A 22,540-nucleotide genomic window follows, 5' to 3' on the forward strand; every position below is an offset into this window, starting at 1 on the left:
AGACACAAGATGGATATATACAGTGGGGAGAACAAGTATTTGATGCACTGCCATTGGGAAAACCCATTGGCAGTGTATCAAATACTTGTTTTCCCCACTGTACATTCAACATACGGTACATAAGGACTGTAGTGGGCATTTCACTCTACTGTCATTTAAATCTGTCTATGCTGTCCTCACTCCGAAGCATCTACTTTTTCCAAAGCTAGACAGCTAGTGAACGACGCCTTAAAGGCCGTTTACATGGTGACGCTGCAACACCAAGATGCAGCAATTGTGTTGCGGAATGGCCTCGCCTTTACAGTATATGGTGACAGCGAAAATGGAAGGCCAAATCTTTGATTCAGGGCTCCCAAGCGGAAGAGTGTGTTTTATCGTCCCTACCAATGTTGAGACCAAACCTATGCCCTTGATCAAAAAAAGGGGTTTATTCACGTTCCATTCTGATTGTTTGCGTCTTTCTTCAGCTTCACCGGGTGAAACGAAGAACAACGTTCGGTCCTTGGTGTCAAGAAGGGCGAGTCATTCCAAGTTTTCATTTTTAGAAGACGTTGAGCCCAGTTGGTCTCCTTCGGATTTAGTTCGGTGCTACGTACTGTCCGACGATCTCAAGAGCATCGGGTGTCGGCTCAACATGCAAAAGCAGCTTCGCTCACTGAATTTGAGGCGGTCCGCCCGTCGGCTTTGGGATGTTTGCAGCGACGCCGCTACTGGCAGGTGGAGTTCAAGGGGGAAGGTCTACGACGCTGCCACCAAACGTTTGGCAGTTATTTTCTGACATGAATTGAAATGTATTTGTCACGAGTAGACGTCCAGTCCATTTGGACTGGGAGGGGCTGACCAAAAGGATTGGACTTTCAGCACCGTGAACAGCAAACAATGAGTTCAGTAAATACTAGAGGCGTGCGAAATTTCCGATTCTTTGATTATTCGCGATTCGGCCGTAGAAGATTTGAGATAGATTCACATACATCCATTTTTCGATTACTGAAATATGTCAAGGAAAGCGGAACTAAAACACAGTCAGCCCGGTCTTCAGGACGCAATGAGGAATGGACCGAAAGTAAATGTCACAGGGTAGAAGTGTTGTTATATTATTTTGATTGTTTTGGGGTTTTTTGTGATGTTTTGCTTTTTGTATTTACTGCTTGTAGTGTTTAGTTGAACCTCCAGCCTAAATGACCCCAATTAGAACACCTGTAGCACTGTGGCCATTCTCAATAGACTGAGGACTAAGCCAATTGGAGGCCGACAGGGGCGGGACAAGTTTGGCCTATCATCCACACGCACACCTAAACCGGAGTTCGCAAGAACGATGCGGAAAGTGAATAGTGCGAATTCTGCGTTTGTGGCGCCATCATGTGGACACTGATAACCGAAGATTTAACTGTGGAAACGTCACTGGCTGCGACAAACTTTGTCCCCACGTCACACATGAGACCAATGTTTACATCTGGAGTCAACATGGATATTGTCACTGTGTTTAGATCTAATTATTTGACAGGTAGTGTTGGCAACCATTTATTTACAAACTCTTGAATTGCTCCATATTGAGGAACACAAGCGGAGGACAGGATTACTGACAATTATTTGTCGGCGTATGAGACTGGCGCCATGTTTTCCAATTTAAAGAAGTGACGTCGCGAGAAGGGAAGCTTACTCTTAATGCGTACTGCACGCAGGCTATTTTTAGACCGTGACGTCGCATCGTAAAGCGGAAGTAAAGCCGAAGTGGGACATTATAGACCCGCCCTCGCATAGACCCAACGTAAAAAGTGCTACTTTTCGCAGGTAATCTTTCAGAAACGAACATCCCGATCACGCATTGCTTTTTTGGAACTTGTAGAAACGACTCTAGACATTACGACCATGAAGGTTGTTTTCTTCATACGTTCCCAGAAACCAAAAACTTGGGAGGAAAAAATGTGAAAACCGAATCAACTTGCGCGGACTTTAACACCAGCTCGGCGAATCCATTCACGATTCATATGCAGTAAACATTATGTTGGGTTGGCATGGTCTTTCAGAGGACAAAGAGGTAAGCCATTTTTATATTTTTACTTCATTTTTTTAGCGTAACGTTGTGCCGTACTGCTTCTGTCTGACAATTAATGACCTGGAAAAAATTACAATGGTATTTGATTGCCACTGTTCCCGTTTCTGTTATATATATATATATATATATATATATATATATATATATATAACAATTTTAGTAAGGGGGAAGTGTAAATAAATTATAGGATTAAGATTTGTTATCAATGAAAAAATTAAAAGTGTTCGTTGGCTGTCACTGAGTAGCATTTGCGATCGCTAAACAAAGCTAACTAAATTACCCCCAAGAACGGTAATAGACGTAGGACAACCAGAGGATATATAAGAAAGATAGGGCTGATGGTAAAGGATAGCATGTTGAAACCGGAGAATGTCATTGTCAGTCGCGTCGTTAAAAAAAAGCTAAAGCTATGCTCAGGTCGGCTCATTTTTTTCGTCTTTTTCAGCCTTCCACCTCTTTAACTGAACATTTTTATGTTCTTCCACATCTATGCCAGTCAATTTGGCACCAGGCACATCATTTTCGGAGAGAATTGGTAGGTTTAGCGCTGTAAACATCTCCTTCGTACACGATTTCCATTCATTTCCTATTAGGGACAAACGGTGGCTTGTCCTAGCTTTGTCCCAGCTTAGCAACTGTACCTAATGCCACGAATATTAATGAGCGGAAGTGACGTGTTGCTTGCGGTACGCCATTGGATGTGATTTGGAGATCTGCTGCCACCTTGAGGCCTGGCATTGTTATGAATGTACTTAAAACGAATCAATGCGGTTGGCAGTGTATGCTTTTTTTTTTCTACAAACCTGCAGTTGAGGACATAATTATTTCTTTCCTGGCGTATTACAGCAGAAATCTTCGTTTAAAAAAAAAAACAAAAAAACAACAACCTGCTAGGTGTGCACATGGCCTGGCACTGAATTGATGACCTTGCATGTAAAATAAAATCATTCAATTCATCATTCGTTCAAGTCTTTGATTTCATATTGCATTATTCCATATCTTTAAATTATGTGAACATATGTTATAATGTAAAAAATCTGAGTAGTAATGAATGAGTGAATGAGGTTGCTTGTGGACTTTTTGTTCTGATAAAAAATCAATGTTTAAAATCTAGTTAGTTCCTTTTTTGTTTTTTTTAACAAGCAATTTCACCTGCTGTGGACAACACACACTGGCCCGGAACCAACGACGATGCCAGCATGCACAAGAATTCCTCAGGCAATTGAAAGAGGTTTGAATAATCCAGTATTAAAGAAGATCTGCATTGTGTGCCATATTCGGCTCACCCATGCAATTTCATCTACAGTTGCATTACCTCCTTGACTCCCCACTTCGTCGTCTAAGTGCTACCATAGGCCGTCAGAAAAAAATTGAAGTGGACGATCAATAAATTGAAGCTTAATTACGATCTCTAATAAATTATCAGCATTGCAACTGTGAGAAAGTAAGGGAATGGCTATATACTGTACCTGTGTTTATCCTGGATGTATCAGAAAATTCATTTCCAAGCTTTGCCTGATAATGCCTTTGCATTGAGGAGGTGCTCCTGTTTGTATGACAGTTTGGAAGAACAAATGCGACATTTGACCTGCAAAAAATGAATGGGCATAATATACTGTAGTTACTCTACCTTCAGAGGTGAAAGTGGGCAGGAACGGTGCTTTGATCCCGAAAAAATGACGCCAACTTTCAAAACCCCATGTTAAAAAAAACTGCCAGACTGCCACACACGCATCTAAAAGAAGAAAACAATCTACTAACGTCAGATTTTTTTTTTTTTAACTTGTTTTTTATTCACTTAATCAAAACCTAACACACACCTAGTGTCTTGAAATAACAAACAACAAACCAAGGTAAGACACACCATTAAATCAAAAAGAAAAAAAATAAAGCTTGCATGAATAAAATATCAAATATCATTAATCAACAGTATCGAGGCCCGACCTTCAATCTCTACTCAGTAATCAGTCCACATGTCAAAGTTCTTGTTTATCATTTGAAATTGGTGTCCTATTTTTTTCTAAATTGACTTTCTTGTAGTCTTAATCTGAAACGTAATTCTCTTCATTTCACATAGCTCTTCCACCGTGCACATCCACTGCTCCTCACCACAGTCTCGTAATTACTTTTTAACTTGCCGTCAGCAACACATTGACAAGGTACTCATCCTCCTTTTGAATCATTTCCCGGGTTAAGTTCCCCAAAATAAAGCACCTTAAATGTTTTCAGAATGGCATATCCTATTATTTTCAGCAAATCCTTTGAAATGACATCCCAATATTCTTTTATATTTTGGCAAGACCAGAATATATGCAAGTGTCCCACATTCTTATCTCCACGTGCTCTCCAGCACGGTTGTTGAGCGAATTTCATTTCTTTCCTTTGCAGAGGAACGTCAGATTTACATACACAAGTGTTAACAAGAAGCTTAATAAAGTGCTTGTGTAGCCTAATCCGTTTCCACCAATATTTATGATTTATTCATCCCCCATGGTTCTTCCCAGCGTCTCTGTCAGTATCAGAGTCTGACGAGTCGCGTCAATGTCGATTCTGACCCTGTTGTGTGAATGTGTGTTTTTAAATTCTGTCATCCATTCAAATGGCTGAAATGTGAACAGCATGGATAGTTAGCTCCGATTGGTTCAAATGTTTTTTTTTTCAGAGCAACAAATTACGGGTGGACAAGCTTGTTAAATTAATACGATAAAAAAGGGCAATGCAACGGAAAAATGATCATATATTAAGAGAAAAAGAGTTGAAGAGGTTTATTTTATTGTATTTATTTATTGCTCTGACGGGGAGGTTCAGGACCTATTTGGACTTGGGCCATGTCCACACATAGCAGGTTTAAAAAAATATATATATTTTTTAAAACGAGGGGGAAAATAATTGCATCCACACCTGCACGTTTGTGTAGAAAAAAAACCAAACTTCCACAGCCAACCGCTTTCATTCATTAAGTACATTCAAAACAATAAAATAATTTTCCAAAATACCCATTATTCAATAAGAAGCAAAAAATCGCCTATTTAATATACTCCGAATGTAAAAATTGGTCTCATGTGTGACGTGAGGACAAAATTTGTCACAGCTAGTGACGTAAATCTTCGGTTATCAGTGTCCATATGGTGGAGCCACAAACGCAGAATTAGCAAATCTTCACCTTCCCCTGTCGTTTTTAAGAACCCTGGTTTAAATCTGCGTGCGCGTGTGGATGATAGGTCAAACCGGAGAAAAATATCTTCTTTTTGCCAAATACCCTGCTATGTGTGGACATGGCCTTATTTGTGTTCATTTATGTTAGTTTATAAGTATAATGTTTAAAAAGTCAACGTTTGTGTTATTTTCAAAATGTATTCCATTTCACTTTGCATAACACAAGTCATTTGTCCTAATTTGTTATTGTATGTTACATGTATCACTTCTATTTAAAAAACGCAATTCAACATTTACATTATCTTCTATTTTAATGTAAATCCTATGTTCTTCAATTGTTAAAATTGATGTTTTGCATTTAAAGTGCCTACGACGGGATTAAAAAAAAAGTCTTTTTTTTGCATATTTATGTGAATTACAATCATATTTTGAGGCAATTCGACTGTATAGAACAATTGGGCAAAGCGCAGATGACGAGAATTTTTTCTTTTAATCTGCTGTTTACCACGCCTAATATTATAGGGCTGTAACGTCCCCAACAGGAGGATGGTGCCAGCATGGTCGTGGTTTCATCTGATTTAGAATTCAGCCCATTGAGGGAGAATTATTCCGATCGAGGAAAATGCGATGAAGACCGCTGCAAAATGTCATTGTTTCAGTCTCTCTACTCCTACTCTCTACACTATTTTTACAGGATATTCTTTTTATCAAAGTATTTTTCCCCAATTGCTAAATAAATTGTGTGGTCATGACAAATAGTCTTGTGATAAATGGAATATGAAATATTAAAAATGCATTCATTCAGTACGACATGGCAAAATTACTCCATAATTGTTAGGCTTAATACTAATAATAATGGTTTATAATTTTATAATGCGTAAAAACGCATCAAACTATGTCATGAAAACATGTTACAATTAGATTTTTGCACAATAAACATAAAATGAGAGTTGTGCATCATGTAAAAACCAAAGGATAGATTACGAATGAAAGTTAACGCACTCACATAAAGCTGTCGGAACACGAGGGGCGAATGAAGAGGACGCTGCGATACACTTATACAGTAGAGGTCCCTCGTAGCCAATGGCTAACTCACTTCCGCTCATTAATATTCATGACATTAGCTACTGTTGCTAAGTAGGGACAAGCCACCGTTTGTCCTTAATAGGAAATGAATGGAAATCGTGTACGAAGATGTTTACAGAGCTAAACCTAACAATGCTCTCTGAAAATGATGTGCCTGGTGCCAAATTGACTGGCAAAGATGTGGGAGAACATAAAAATGTTCAGTTAAAGAGATGGCTTGAGTGTCAAAGGCTGAAAAAGACGAAAAAAACGAGCCGACCTAAGCATAGCTTTAGCTTTTTTTTAATCGACGCGACTGACAATGACATTCTCCGGTTTCAACAAGCTATCCTTTATCATCAGCCCTGTCTTTCTTATATATCCTCTGGTTGTCCTACGTCTCTTACCGTTCTTGGGGGTAATTTAGTTAGCTTTGTGTAGCGGTCGCAAATGCTACTCAGTGACAGCCAACGAACACTTTTCATTTTTTCATTGATAACACATTTTAATTCTATAATTTATTTACACTTCCCCCTTACTAAAGTTGTTATATATATATAAAACAGAAACGGTAACAGTGGCAGTCCGATACCATTGTAATTCTTTTCAGGTCATTCATTGTCAGACAAGCAGTACGGCACAACGTTACGCTAAAAAAATAAGTTAAAAATATAAAAATGGCTTACCTCTTTGTCCTCTGAAAGACCATACCAACCCAACATAATGTTGACTGCATATGAAATGTGAATGGATTCACCGAGCTGGTGTTAAAGTCCGCGCAAGTGGATTCGGTCTTCACATTTTTTCGTGACGTATGAGGAAATACGAGTTGTTGAATGTACGCAGTTACTGAGTGGATGCTAATAAAGAGCTTGTTGCTATATCTCATCCTCGTCGCAAGTCCATTTCATGACAGGCACCCTTTTTAGAGAAGCAACTATTTTGGGTCATTCAAAAAAAAAAATTTTTTTTAAGTTATTCATTATTGTAATTTTTTATGATTGTAAATGAATTTAGGAATTAATGCAACATCAACAATAAAATGAATGAACTGAAAATGAATAAAAACAGAAATACAGACTGTTTAGAGTTTTTCTCCCGCCCCGAGTCTTCAAAAATAGACCAACCGGGAACAAAGCTACCCAATCTGCCCACATGGGCGTTGTAGGTGTCACCGAAGGTCACACCCAGCTTGCCGTGTCTGGGAGAACCGGACAGACAAGTCGTCACTCTGACAGGAGGAGACGAGGCGACGACAAGGCCGCGTAAGTTTTGTCTTTTAACTGAACAAAAAGGCACACACACAAAAAAAGTCGCAAGTTTGTTCGCTCCAAAGTTTGTTCATTTAAACGTTGATAAAAATTGAAAGTCTGTTGTCATATGTAGTCTCGAGTTAAGTTGAGAAAAGTAGTACACTAAACATTGCTCACTATGTTTGCATGGTGTTTTTGTGCGTTTGACTAGCATATGATAGGTTCCACATTGAAGAATATGCGACAAAGCCCTTTCCTTTCAGTTTTTGACCTGTTCACAGCAATACTAGGAAGTCAAGTTACGCTTTGTGAGCAGCAATCTCTGTCCCTCCCCTGCCAGCGATGAGGCTAGCGTCTGTCTGGTCGTGTGCGATGTCAGACATTGCAGCTTGTGTCTCAACTCTCAACACTCTCCCACGCAAGACCCAACTTCCTTCAGAATGAATTAGTGCAGAAGGTGATTAATTTGGTCTTGTTCCTCCAAACGATTAATTCACGATCGACACAACACGAGGGCACTGAGACAAGTCGTTACGACTGGAAGAGTCGACGTGACAAGGCTGGCCGGGTTAGTTTTCTCTTGAACTGAAAGGAAAGACGCTAGTCGTTCCAAAGTTTGCCCATAGTTTGCTCCTTTAGTCAGTTAGCCTCCTGTCGTGTGTGATTACGATTGTGTGCTTAAATACTCTTTTCTTTTTCATCTTCTTTTTGGAGAGACAAGGTTTCACTTGCGGTTACACAACTTCCCGTTGTCTTCAGAAGTATGACTCACCTCACTGGCATTTGCCATTCATTCCCATATTTTTTACATAAAATACTTGGTTGAGTATGTACATACACGAGTCATTGGAGATTTGAAAAAGTAGCATAGGACTCATAGGCTGCCAGACGTCCAATCCATTTTGACCAGGGCGTAGGGAAGGGCGATATTTTACTGAGAATGCACAAATGATGAGGTGCATCCAAAACTTGGCCTATACTGTATATTGTCAGGTACAGTATTTTCTACATCATCAAAACTAGTCGTTTTTGATACCAAAGTACCGGTAGTCATTTTGTGCCACAATTGTAGCTAACAATGCGACATGGCAGTTCCGACAGGAATGAAGATGAACCTGTCGTCCCTGTTTTGCGTCACGTCCCTCAAATGGTTTACAAGCTCAATAAGTCAGTCTCAAATACTGAGAGTCTCAAGGTGCGGTCAAACAAGAAACAAAAGCTTGAGGCTACATCTACGCTAAGACGGATAACGGCTTTAAACGTGTAATTAGTTAAACTTTGGCCATGTCGGCCACACTAGTACAACACTTGTCCGGATACGTTGTTACACGGATAATTTGGGCGGGTAATATTACCCACTGCTTAATATGGACTGCTGTCTCCATACAAAAATTGGACACTAAGGAAGTGACGTCTTTTAGTGCGGCACGTTAGCATGGTAAATAATGGAGGCGGACGATCAAGACTGGCATTCCCACTCCTCTTTTCTTTTCCACAATCATTGTTTACAGTTTATCATCTGTAGTGTATGTTTTCGCGAGTCATTTCTGGCTCTTTTGATGAAGGCATCTGCCTCTCCTCCACCCCATAATTTTAAATGTGGTACCAGCCGGCTCGTTCGATCGACGTGAAGCGCTGATAATGCATTCACACATTTTTCTTGTACTTTCAAACGTGCGTCGCAATAATATGCTTCAATTTGGTACCCGTTGTTGGTCCTCCGATCGCGATCGTGGATCACACGGAAATGAGCGTTTTATGACAGAGCTCGTCTACCGCATAACGTCGGCTGCGCGGCTGGCCCCTCCCAAGTCAATGCCGACTGAACTGGAGTACCGTATATAAAAATGCATAAGGGAAAATGAAACCACAAAAAGTGAACTGCGTGGTACCCCCAGTCACAGAGGTGCACAATCAGTTTTTTCATGACATTTACGCCTGTCAAAACTGCCTCAACCGTGATGCACGAGCACTCATGGTTGCGACTTCCAGGAAATATACGCAGCGCCACACCATATGTTTCTATTTGTTATTTTCCTACTGGTGAGTGCGCAACTGAGCATCGATAGTAAGATCCAAAGTAACAAGATCAGACTTTTGTTGTTTTCTAAAGATTCATATCAGTAAGAACCTGGCGACTGCTCGTAAAAACCAAGCATGCTCTCCCTTCACGCTAGCTCCCGCTAGATCACGTGTCAAACCGATTCCAGAAAGGGCCTAGTGGGAGCTGGATTTTGTTCCATCCGATAACGTGCAGAGAGTTTAACCAATGAACTTCCTGTTGAAACAAGCAGCACCTGACAAAGTTTAATTTTTTACACATGTAAAAGATCTAATTGGTCAAAAGGTGTCCTCTTCATTGGTAGGAAAGCAAACCTGCACCTACTAGGCCCTTTCTGGAATCGGTTTGACACCTGTGCGCTAGATGCTTTCAAACACATGCACAAAAAAACAGTGATCACAAAACGGAGTTCCCGACCCCTGGTCTTGAAGGTGTAATCATTTCAAAATTTCCCGCCGGCGAGAAATGAGTTTCCGGTTCATAGGCAAACCGCGCGGAGGATGAAGTAACATATCAGGCTGCTCCCTTCTACGCATGTGTAGTTTGTGCAAATGCAGGCGCACCCTGCAGAAAGCCCGCAAACAGTTTACTGAAGACATGTCAACAAAGCACATGGATTACTGGAACCATGTCCTTTGGTCTGATGAGACGGGTTGGCTTTCTTGTGTACCGTCTTCAGAAGAGGCTTCCTTCTGGTGTGAAAGCCATGCACACCAATTTGATGTTGAGTGCGGCGTATGGTCTGAGCACTAACATACTGCCCCCCCCCCCTTCAAAATCTGCAGCAATGCTGACAGCACTCCTGTAACGAGTCAAATGACATTTTGGAGGGAAAATGACAATCAGTACTCAATTTGGACATTTAGGGATGTGCGTAGTAGTTTCTAAGGGGTGTACTCACTTTTGTTGCCAGGGGTTTAGATATTAATGGCTATATTTGGAGTTATTTTGAGGGGAAAATAAATGAACTCTTATATAAGCTTCACTTAAGACTACTTTTTATTGTGTAAAAGTTTCATTTTGTCAGTGTTGTCCCATGAAAAGATATACTTAAATATCTGCAGAAATGACAGGGGTGCGCTCGCTTTTGTGATACACTGTATATAACTTGTCTGCTACCTTGTTCTTTTGATGAGGTCTTATACACCGTTTACTTATTTCTTGCGCATTCTTGTGTGGAAAAAACAATTTTTAACGGCGCGCAATGACGGGGGCCCCAGGGATATCTCGCTTGGAGCCCCAAGAAATGCCACTGGTCACATCACTCAAATGGTTTACGAGCTCAAGTTAATAAAAGTTGTTGTCCGCAGATATCCGATAGACGGTCACTTCGCTCACGCGTTTACAAGAAGGAAGGATGGCTCTGGACAGCAAGCGGAAGGAGCTGCTGTTGGGAACGCTGAAGGAGCTTGGGGAGGACGAGTTCGAGGAATTCAAGTTCTTTTCGGGCCTGCCTCAAAGCGTACAAGAAAACCCCAGCCGGGTGATCATTGCTAACGCACTGGTGAAGAAGCATGGCGAGAATACTCTGGAGGAGACCATCAAGATTCTGGAAAAGATCGGCAACAAGAACTTGGCCGAGATGCTGCGTGGCAACGTGCTGGAAACAAAAGGTTAGTCCCCAAAGTAGCTTCAGGGGTTAGAACGCCGGTGACTTAAAAACTGTGGAAGTCAACCGTGAGACGAGGAAAAATGACTTGTCCTAAAATTCTGTTCTGGTTTGCATGAACCTCAGGTTGTACTGATTTAGTTGAGCCTCATTCTCAAATGCTCCCCCGGGTGTTCCTTCTACCCTGGCAGACAATCGGAGCTTTATCAGTTTTGATCAAAGTCAAAGACATTTGGAAAGCCTGTTTGTCTTGTCAAGCAGCATGTAGAGCTCCTAAAAAAATAATGTGTTTCACTTCTTAAACTCATATTTCACAAAAGCAAAGTAGACTTTTAGCTGATGAACTTTCATCAAAAATGTTTCTTTCAAGTTGTAACATCTATGTCTCTGGTGGCTGTGTGCCCTGGGGTTGGGTTGTTTGCAGGGTTGTTGTTTTTTGTCCATAACAGCTCACCGCTGCTTTCTTGCAGGCGCCGTCTTCTCCATCCACGATGATGAACAGATTGATAGATTGAAGGCAGACCTGCAAGAAAAGCTGCATAGTTTATACAGCTTTGTTCCTGAGGGCAACACCGAGCGCTGGCAGCAGCAGCCTCTGGCAAACGTCTACACGGAGCTGGACATCACCTACGGGGCCGACGTCAGGCCCGACGAGCGACACGAGGTCCTTCAGATGGAGACGCGTGCCGCCGCGGCCAAGACGTCTATTCTGCCGTGCGACATCTTCAAAAGCCATGACGGGCAGCCGCGACCGATACGCACGCTGCTCACCGTCGGCTTTGCGGGAATAGGGAAAACCTTCCTGGTTCAAAAGTTAGTGTGCGACTGGGCCAGTGGGAATAAAAACCAGGACGTACACTTTATATTTCCCTTTACCTTCCGCGAGTTGAACACCGACGAAGGAAAAAACTTTACGCTGGCCAAGCTCATCCGATGCTACATCTGTGAGAGCAGGCACATGAGCGAGGAGACTCTGAACATTATATTAGACGACCTGCAGAAGTCCGGGATACGGGACTACGAAAGCAGCCGGATCAAGATCTTGTTTGTCTTGGACGGACTGGACGAGTGCAAGTTCAAAATGGACTTGAAGAATGAGAAGAAAGTAGACATAGACGTGACGGTGGCCTACTCGCTGGAGATACTCCTGGCGCACCTCATCAAGAGGAACCTGCTTCCGTGCGCCCGGGTTTGGATCACTACGCGGCCCACAACGGCACGCGATATCCCTTCCGACCTCATCGACAGCAGAACCGAGGTGAGAGGATTCAGTGATTCCCAAAGGCTGGAGTACTTCAGGAAAAAATTTCAAAATGAGGAGCGTGTCATTGAGCACATCCGGAAAACACGCACCATCTTCATCATGTGCCACCTGCCCATCTTCTGCTGGCTCACCGCCACAGTTCTTCAGGATCATTTGGACAAAGGGAAGGAGGGAGAGCTTCCCACAACGCTGACAGACATGTACTCGGAGTATGCTTCTAACCAGCTGGACAAGTCCAAGGAGAGACAGACAACCGAATACACCGATTACGTGAAAGTTCTAGCAAAGCTGGCCTTTCACCATACCATGAGTAAGCAACAGATCTTCTACGACAAGGACCTGGCGGACAGCGGCTTTGATTACAGCCAAGCCGCAAAACACTCCGGAATATTTACCGAGGTGTTTAAGGAAGTCCGTCCGCTCAGAAGAAACCAACAGGGCAAGATGTTTCAGTTTGTCCATCTGACCATCCAGGAGTATCTGGCCGCATTCCACGTGATGATTTGCCTCTTCCACGACAACAAAAACATACTGGATGATTCAGAGCATGCATTTGAATGTGTTTCCCAAGAAGAAGAAAAATCCAAAGTATTGGAAGAAACAAAATCAGAAGATGGAGAAAAAGAATCAGAAGAAGAAACAGAAGATGAATGGGATTGGAAAATCACTGAGGTTCACCGGTCAGCTCTCCAGAAAGCCTCAGAGAGTGAAGGATACCTGGACATGTTCCTCCGCTTCCTCCTTGGCCTTTCCTTGCCGTGCAACCAGGAACTAGTGGGGGAACTTCTGAAGGCTCCTCAGGACTGGAGGCAAAACAAGTCAAAGAGTGTCAAATTGATCAAGAAAATGATTAAACGGAACACTCCAGAGAAGAACATCAACTTGTTCTACTGCTTAAACGAGCTGAAGGACGACTCTTTGCTGAAGCAGTTTCAGAAGGAAAATAGTTCATACGATATTGACTGGGACAACATGCCAAATGACATGTGGTCAGCCTTGGCCTTCTTTTTACTGACAGACGACGAAACCATGAAGTCCTTTTACCTGGCGAATTATTCTCGTTCGCCTTTGGGGCTCGAGAAACTGTTGGTGGTGGTCAAGGCTTCTCAACAATCAATGTGCGTGGTTTATAGTCTTTTTGCACTGGGAAATCCAAAAGCACAATGGCAAATCCAAAAACAAGTGAAATAATTCACAAAACATAATGACTCAAGAAAAACAAAACAACTGCAAATCACAAAACGGCAAAAAAAAAAGAAGAATCTAAAAACAATTGCATATCACAGAACCCAACAACAAATCCGAAAAAGAAAGGAAATGAGCGCATTCACTCCCAAGGTTTGCTACCAAAGACTTATAGAAACAATCCTTCCGGTCCTTTCAACTAGTGATGCACGATAATACATTTTTCAACCGGTAACCGACAATTTCCTCCTCTTCCCAGCCGATGATCGATAATGTCAAGCCAATAATTCTATTAAACGTTATATGTAAAATGTTAAAATATACACAAGAGCAAATATTACTGTGTAAAAACAGAATTTTTTTGCTCGTTTTTTCAACATCAAATGTGAACAAGTTGTAAATTCCAACATCTAAATCATGACAGATTGTCTGACATTGTGTAATGGTAAACCTTTGGCAACAATTACTTACAGAGTAAATACCTATGTTGCACAAAAATGCTTTTAAAAGTAAGCCATTCCTAACATGCATCTAAAACATTACTACACTGCAAAAGCACACCTCCTTAAAACCAGTTAAATTCCTGTGTTTTCAGTATAAATCTATTGGAAATAAGTGAAATTATCTGCCAGCACTTCAAAGTACATTTCACTCAATTAGATTTCTTGAAATAAGAAAAATAGCTAGCTGAACATAAGCTTAACAGCCTTATTTTAAGCAATACATTAATATATATCATCCTAAAAAACGTGTCTGTCAGAAATGTTCTTCATTCAAGAATAGGTATGGTTCAAAAGATTTTTGGAAAGCATTTTTTTCTTGATTTAGGTGAAAAATGACAAAGTTTTTTGAAAATTTATGACGACTTCATCATCTCCTCTTCATCACTCCTCCATGTCAACTCAAAGCAATTATCATAACGTTCCTTTAGACGGAGCCCTTAATTCGCAAATCAACTCTCAACCCAAATTTTCGTTCTCCTTATTTCAAAGTTCTGATGTTTTTAAATATTTGAGGAAAGGGAAGGCTTCCAAAAATGCTGGCGCAGACCATCTAGATCCATATCTTCTTCAATTAAGTGCTCATTTTATCAGTCCATGTTTAGCTCACATTTTTAACCAAACCCTTCTTTCCGGCATCATCCCATCCCCTTGGAAAACTGCTACTGTAATCCCGCGACATAAAAATGGTGATATCTCAGACCTCAATAATTACCGTCCAATATCCAAGCTTCCGTTTGTATCCAAAATTCTTGAATCATTGATCAATTCTCAACTACGTTCTTTTATTGACTCATCTAACATACTTTAGCCGCAACAATCTGGTTTTCGCCCAGGTCACAGTACAATTACAGCTTCAGTTTCTGTCCTAAATAACATTGTCTCCTTTCTTGATAATAAACAGTTCTGTGCTGCTCTTTTCATTGATCTTTCAAAAGCATTCGAAACCGTTGATCATAAAATTCTACTTCATAAACTACAGGCCATAGGTTTAGACCAGGGGTGTCCAAACTTTTTGCAAAGGGGGCCAGATTTGATGTGGTAAAAATGTTTGGGGCCGACCTTGGCTGACGTCCATATATTTAAGGAAATTTTAGCATGCCATTCTGTGTGTCACATTTGCTTTATTATTTATTTTTTGGTGCCGAAACGATTAATCGATTAACTTCAGTATTCGATAAAAGAAAAAAGATTCAAATTAAAATTTTGCTGCTTCGAGTATTCGTTTAATTAAAGTGATAAACTGCCCTCTAGTCTGCCTTATTTCACATGTCTGAATCCAGCTGCTCCATGTTAAAACCAACATAAGCCAAGTTTTTGTTTGAGCTAATGGTTTTTTTATGCATTCGTAACTTAGTTTATTGGTATATTTAACAGTTGTTTTTTTTCTTTTTTTTTGTGGGAATATGTTTCTCAACCATTTGTCATGAGCATTGTAAAAACAAAAAACCGTTAGTGTTTTACAGCACTTAAGCTAGCAGACATTTGCTATGTAAGTTAGCCATTGTTCTTTTGTCGATCCTTATTTATTTTTTTATACCATTTGAGGCTCAGCTCAGGTATTTTAATTTTTCGTGTTCCTTATCCGATTACTCGATTATTCGAACTAACTAGTTGATCGATTAATCGACTACTAAAATAATCGATAGCTGCAGCTCTAATTTTTAAAATGAGTAATTTCAACAATCTCGCAACTAGCCTTTGTGGCGCTCTCTCTCGACTCTCGGGCTCTTGCGAAATACTGCTCTTATATGTAATGTAATAATGCTGCTGTAAAATTAAACTAGCTTCAAGTTGCTTCAATTTCTCTCCCCTGTAATCTTTTCGTACATGACAGCGTGAACTATTTAAAAACAGCGCACTGTCTCTTTGCAAATGAGGCAGACACAGCTGTTGCGTATATTAGTGAAGAAATAGTCCTTTTTCCACCTATCCCTGAAGCATCGGCCGTCGCAGTCAACAGTTTTTGTTGATTGTCGCCATTTTAGAAAATTGGGAGTAAAGAGTCACACGGGGTAATGTTGCTTAGAGTGCTGCTGCCTTTTAGTGGGTAAATGAGGAGCAGCACTTAGTGTGTAAGCTACTTCATATGCTGGTAGCAGTACAGCTGACCAATACCACCCAGTCTGTGCGGGCCAGATGTTAATGATTATTATGACAGAGGCTGGGGGCCGGATGAAATTTGACCAAGGGCCGCATTTGGCCCAAGGGCTGCTGACGATGTTCAATCAAGTCCACTTACGATTAAAAATGGGGTGCCACAGGAGTCTGTCCTTGGACCACTCCTTTTTACGTTAAACATTAATATTTTTCTTCCTAATCAATATTGTAATGTCCACTTTTTTGCTGATGATTGTTTTCTATATGCGCCCGGTTTTTCCCCATCCCTAACTCTGACTCATTTACAGACTGCTTTTGATAGCTTACAAATATCTCTGAAGAGCCTGAGCCGGAGCGCCAGGCCTCAGTCTGGCCGTGGTGCTTAATGAGTTGAACCGGAGATGAGTGGGGCGGGGCTCCCCGAGACCGAGCCGCCAAAAGCGTCTCTCGATCGTCACAAGCCCTGTAGCTTAGCCTAGTTTATGTTTGTTTACGTTCACTTTAGCCTTCGTGCTAGCAGCAGCCTCGTATTCGTTCCAAATATCTTTGTGATGCATCTTTAAATGTCTGATCAGGTTAGTGGTCTTGCATGAGGATGCTTTCTTTCCGCCTCGTGGAACTTCTGCAGTGCATGTTTTTGCAGATGGCGAGAGCGCCGTTTGTTTCGCACACGGAAAAATCAACCCACGCTGGTGACAGAGCCGCCATGACATCCAACTACCTCAAACATGTCGCGTCACTCATGCATCAGGGGCTTCCGAGGGAGGAAGGGTTGAGGAGGCGGCGGTGCAGAATTGGACAAAACTGCTTCGATTGCGCACAATTGGAGGCCAAATCAAGTATCTAATTATCGGATTCCATTATCGGTCGTATTGACGTTATAATTGCCATTATCGGCCGATATTTATCGGTAACCGATATTATCGTGCATCTTTACTTTCAACCGTTTGTAACTGAACAGAATCTCCAGAAAGCTACCAAAGGCGTATAGAAAAAGGAATTATTCCTGATCTTCAACTGCTCATTGCTGTAGAACGGAAAAGAGTTAAAAAAAAAAAAGTTTGTGTAGCCATCAAACACGATACTCTGTAGTGCTTGACAAGTCAGCCAAAATCATCGCAAATGAACAGAAGGCGATGTCTTCTGAAAAACGGCTGGGAGTGAATGAGTTAGGAAACCGGAAATGGTTGGCACTGGTGCCGAAATTGACTCGCGGCTGTTTGGACGAGAGGAAAAAGTCATTTCGAGAGGCCTCTTTTGATAATGGTTTTGTGTGATTCATCGCGAGGATTTCATGCTGCTCATCGAGATGAACATTTTTCATTGCTGGGCAGCCCTAATTTCAATGTATATGGCGACAAAGAAAATGTTGACCTGAAGTTCATCCTGAAACACTTGCAAATTCATAATCTTGAATGCGTCGAAATTCGAGGAAATTCCGAATGTCAATCTTGAATGTAAAAAAACCCCCAAAAGGAACGATTTACTCATCGCGGTGGGACGAGATGAACGGCCTTGTTGACGACATCCAAAACAAATGAAGACTGCATCACAGCCAGCATATTAGCGTTCCTGTTGCTCACTTCCTCACTTAAAAATAAAATGCAAAATATCGATAAAAGGATTAGTTTTCAGATTTGTCATTGGGTTTTGGTTTTTTATTTGTCATCTTGAAATAGAATCTGTGATTATTAATCAAAGCAGCATACTAAAGTCAGCAGGTTTTATGTTATACTCACGTCTTCCTCCTGTCTGTGTGTTCCAGTCTATATGATTGTCACCTGGACAAAGGCAGCTGTCACCTGCTGGCTTCCGTTCTCAGCTCTCCATCCAACCTGAAGCATCTGGACCTGTCCGAGAACGATCTGTCTGACGAAGGGGTGGAGATCCTCTCAAAAGGACTGGCCAGCCCAAACTGCACCTTAGAAGAGCTCACGTAAGGACCTGTTCCTGTTCATAATCTTCTGTGGTTCCGGTCGACCAATAGATAGAATCACTGCTGTTATTAGCAAAAAGAACGATTCACTCAATGTGGTCGAACGAAACAAACATCCTTGTTGACGACATCCAAAACTAATAAAGACTGTCACAGCCAGCACATGAGCGTTCCTCTTGGTGACATCATGACTAGAAAATACAATCCATCATATCGATAAGACGATTAGTTTTTTTCAGATTTGTCACAGGGCTTTGTAATTTGCTCTTTTGTATATTTGTCATCTTGAATTCAAATCTATTATTGTTATTCAAGGGAGCGGACTAAAGTCAGCAGGTGTTATGTTTGGCTCACGACTTCCTCCTCCTTGTTTGCTCCAGTCTAGTCGGTTGTAACCTGGACAAAAGCAGCTGTCACCCGCTGGCTTCCGTTCTCAGCTCTCCATCCAACCTCAGGCATCTGGACCTGTCCGAGAATGATCTGTCAGACGAAGGGGTGGAGAACCTCTCGAAAGGACTGGCCAGCCCAAACTGCATCTTAGAATCCCTCTAGTAAGGAGCTCCTCCTGTTCATAATCTTCTGTGGTGCCGGTCGACCAATCAATAGAATCACTGCTATTATTAGCAAAAAGAACGATTCACTCAATGTGGTCGTATGAAACAAACATCCTTGTTGACGACATCCAAAACTAATAAAGACCGTCCAGGGCCGGCCCAGGCCATTTGGGGGCCGTAAGCAAAATAATGCAAAGGAACCCATTTTTTGGGCCACCATTTCGTCACAGTGTACTGTGAAACCCATACATGCAATCCAACCCAAACGTCCATATTTTGTCAGATTTTGTTGCACTGCATACTTCAAACTTCTCACCCCAAATGATTGTCAGTACTTACAGTAGATAGTGCCAAACCTTTTTCTAAAAGAGGAAAGAAAGAAGTTAAGGAAGAACTTTTATTTTTTAAGCTTTTAATCAAGTATCAAAACTCACAAAAATCAAATGAAGCAAACTGTAGTAAACCAAATAGAAATTAAACAATTGCCAGATAGGGGGCCCCCTTGTGGTCAGGGGCCCTAAGCAGCTGCATAGTCTGCGTATAGACCCTACCCACCGACGTCACAAAATCACGTGCTCGCTGTATGGTTCCGCCCCCTTGTCCGTCATTTTTTGTCTGTATTATCAATGGTCTCAATTGATCGAGCAATTTATAATGCATTTCATGGAAGACCCGGTGCTTTCGGATGCCGTAAACTCACTTGATGCGTTGCATAAAAGGCGTTATGTGGAAAAGCTTCAGTTTATCCATTCGCCAGATCCATATTTGATGCCTAAATCGATGTTTTTTGACCCGCTGTCTCCGCCGTATTTGCCTGACATCTGCTACGCTGACATTTACAATTATCTTGTCCACACAAAATCAGCCTATTCTCACGAAAATTTGAAAAACTTCAAGAGCTTGGACGCTTATAAATACTTCGTTGCTGGTTGGGTGAAACGTCCACGAAAATTCGGCAGGAATCTATCTTGTGCTTGGAAAGGTGAGTTACGAAATTTTCAATTCAAAATCTTTTGTTATTGCTAACATCCACTGTCAAGTCTAATGTATTTCATGTCGTTTGTCAATGGAGTTAGGGCTTTTTATGTTTATATGGTTTAGCGATAGCACTCTCACTACATACATACGTGTATGTTGTCGGCGATTAGCCTAGCAATGATCTTAATTGTGGTTGTCAGCCCCAAACCCTCTAAATATATATTAAATGCATCTTACCAGATATAAAACGACTACTACATAATCTGTGGTAATCGTTTGGAGCCCAGTTTTCTCGTCGAATTGCAGCAGCCCATCTCGCTCTCTTCTCTCCGGGTCTCTCGGAATCCGGTAGAACTTCAAGTCTCTCCGTCTTCTCCGTCTATCTTCTCTGTTATTGCAACCGACCGCCACACACGCATTCACCATTTTGATTATTAATGTTAACGAGCAGAAAAACACGTCGTAAATAGGAGGAATGTACGTAGCTGTAACAGGGAAACATGATGTGTTGACGGACAATTGGGCGGCACCAGTCAGGAGGAAGGAGTTGTGACGTCACGTGGGTAGGGCCTATAGGCTGGGCCCTGAGACCGTCACAGCCGTTCCTGTTGATGACAGCATATCATATCAATAAAACGATTAGTTTTTTCAGATTTGTCACAGGGTTTTGTAATTTGCTCTTTTGTATATTTGTCATCTTGAATTCAAATCTATTATTGTTATTCAAGGGAGCGGACTAAAGTCAGCAGGCGTTATGTTTGGCTCACGTCTTCCTCCTGTCTGTGTGTTCCAGCCTAACCAGATGTCACCTGGACAAAGGCAGCTGTCACCTGCTGGCTTCCGTTCTCAGCTCTCCATCCAACCTGAAGCGTCTGAGCCTGAGCCGGAACGATTTCTCAGACGAGGGGGTAGAGATCCTCTCTAAAGGACTTGCCAGTCCACACTGCAAATTACAGTCCCTCAGGTAAGGAGCTCCTCCTGTTCATAATCTTCTGTGGTTCCGGTCCAGTAATCAATGGACTCACTGCTGTTATGAGCAAAAAGAACGATTCACTCAGTGTAGTCGTACGAAACAAACGTTCTTGTTGACGACATCCAAAATAAATGAAGACTGTCACAGCCAGCACAAGAGCGTTCCTGTTGGTGATTGACAATAGAATACATCATATCGATTTGGCGTATGGTCTCAATATTGGTAGGGATGATATAACAACACAACCTGCATGTACAGTACACTTTTTGCTGTGGACGGGACACGATAAGACCAAACAGATTGTGTGAACAGCGGCCAGGGCTACATTTCTCACCAATAAGAATTGAATTAATTGATAGGCTAAATGATAAATGCAAAATACATCTGTATTGACTGAGACTAACTTACACACTGCAAATTTACAGTATAACGTGTTAATCTGTTCATGTTTCTGAAATCTAGTAGAAAAATTTTCTTTATCTTGTTTTGAGTTTTAAAGGCTAGTTAACAGATTAATGTGTCAGATTCTTACATTTACCTTTAGAAAATATTACCACTTGTTCCTATTAGGCCAATCAGTCGGTCATTTTTCACCTAAATCAAGAAAAAATGCTTTCAAATAATGTTTTGAACAATATATGAATGAAAAACATTTCTGACAAGTTTTTTTAAGATTAAATATAGACGCTTTTTGCTTAAAATAAGTCTGTTAAGCTTATTTTCAGCTAGCTATTTTACTTATTTTAGAAAATCTGATTAAAATTTACTTGAAGCACTGGCAGATAATTTCACTCATTTCTCGTAGATTTACTGTTAGGTTTTGTGTTTGTTTTCTCCTAGTTTGACTTGTCCCTGTGATTGCCCATTGCTCTCACCTGTGTGTGTTGTCCCAGTGTATCCTGCAATCATCATCCACCTGTGTTACCCAGCTGTTCCTCGTCTCTTTACCCCTTGTCTCCGTGTGTGTATATAAAGACCCAGTTTCTTGTCACTCCTTGTTGCGTCATTGTCTATGTCCTTGCCAAAGTCAAGACCCGTCCAAGCCCTCGTGTACCTGTCCATCCGTTTACGTAAGTTTTGTTGATCCATAGTCCTTTTGTTTAAACTTTGTGATTTTTGTTAGTTATTATTAAAACGTTTTTTTTTTTAGTTCACTGCCTCCTGCCTTGCATTTTTGTTTCACTGCTTTTGGGTCCACACAACCTGCCTTCCCGCGCATTCCCTGACATTTACACTGATTTAAACCTTTGTTTTCAAAAACTACAAAAGAAACATTTTGAAAACTTCCAGAATAAATGTCTGGATTTCATTCGGAAATTTAAATTGCAATATTTGAACAGAAATTTGTGTATTAACATACAAAAATACAAAATTGTTAATCATCTCTTAACTATCCAGGAATGCAAAAAAATAAACATTTGACTTAATACCATTCAAAATTGTCTGTATAAATAGACCAAATACAACAAAAATTCTTAGTCCGGGAACAACAAAAATAAATAAAAAGGAGCCTTCCTTTCGGTAAAGCACGACTGCTTTTGTCCACAAGCACAGCCAAACTCAACAAAAAAATGAAAGCTCCCTTGGGCTGCTTAAGACCAAAAGCGCTATATAAGTATAACACCACCACCACCACCACCACATAAGCAAGATAAAAATTGGGAAGAAAGGGGCAAACCTTGATTCACTACATTTCTTACAGCTGAGCAGAGTTCACCTTATTTCTCAGTTTAATTAACGTTAGGATAGTCGAATACACATACAGGAAGACACTTCTCCTGAAGTATGGAGGTAGATTTGTGTCTTTATTATTCAATCAAAAAAAAAAGCTGCCACAACAACAACAAAA

General features: G+C 41.1%; 1 protein-coding gene across 4 annotated transcripts in view; it reads left to right on the forward strand.

The window, feature by feature from the left end:
• Window positions 1–7,459: 7,459 nt before the first annotated feature.
• Window positions 7,460–22,540, forward strand: part of LOC130908478 (NACHT, LRR and PYD domains-containing protein 12-like) — a 28,948-nt gene continuing 13,867 nt past the window's right edge. For all 4 annotated transcript variants that reach the window (XR_009061611.1, XM_057823961.1, XM_057824089.1 and 1 more), the window contains exons 1-6: window positions 7,460–7,542; window positions 10,903–11,205; window positions 11,672–13,583; window positions 18,016–18,186; window positions 18,567–18,737; window positions 20,512–20,682. Coding sequence is in view for 3 of the 4 variants with exons in the window: in XM_057823961.1 (XP_057679944.1) it covers window positions 10,950–11,205; window positions 11,672–13,583; window positions 18,016–18,186; window positions 18,567–18,737; window positions 20,512–20,682 (2,681 nt within the window). In the remaining variant the exon portion in view is untranslated. The remainder of the gene's footprint in view (window positions 7,543–10,902; window positions 11,206–11,671; window positions 13,584–18,015; window positions 18,187–18,566; window positions 18,738–20,511; window positions 20,683–22,540) is intronic.

The sequence above is a fragment of the Corythoichthys intestinalis genome, chromosome 1 (assembly GCF_030265065.1).
Source record: "Corythoichthys intestinalis isolate RoL2023-P3 chromosome 1, ASM3026506v1, whole genome shotgun sequence".
Taxonomy (NCBI): Eukaryota; Metazoa; Chordata; class Actinopteri; order Syngnathiformes; family Syngnathidae; genus Corythoichthys; species Corythoichthys intestinalis.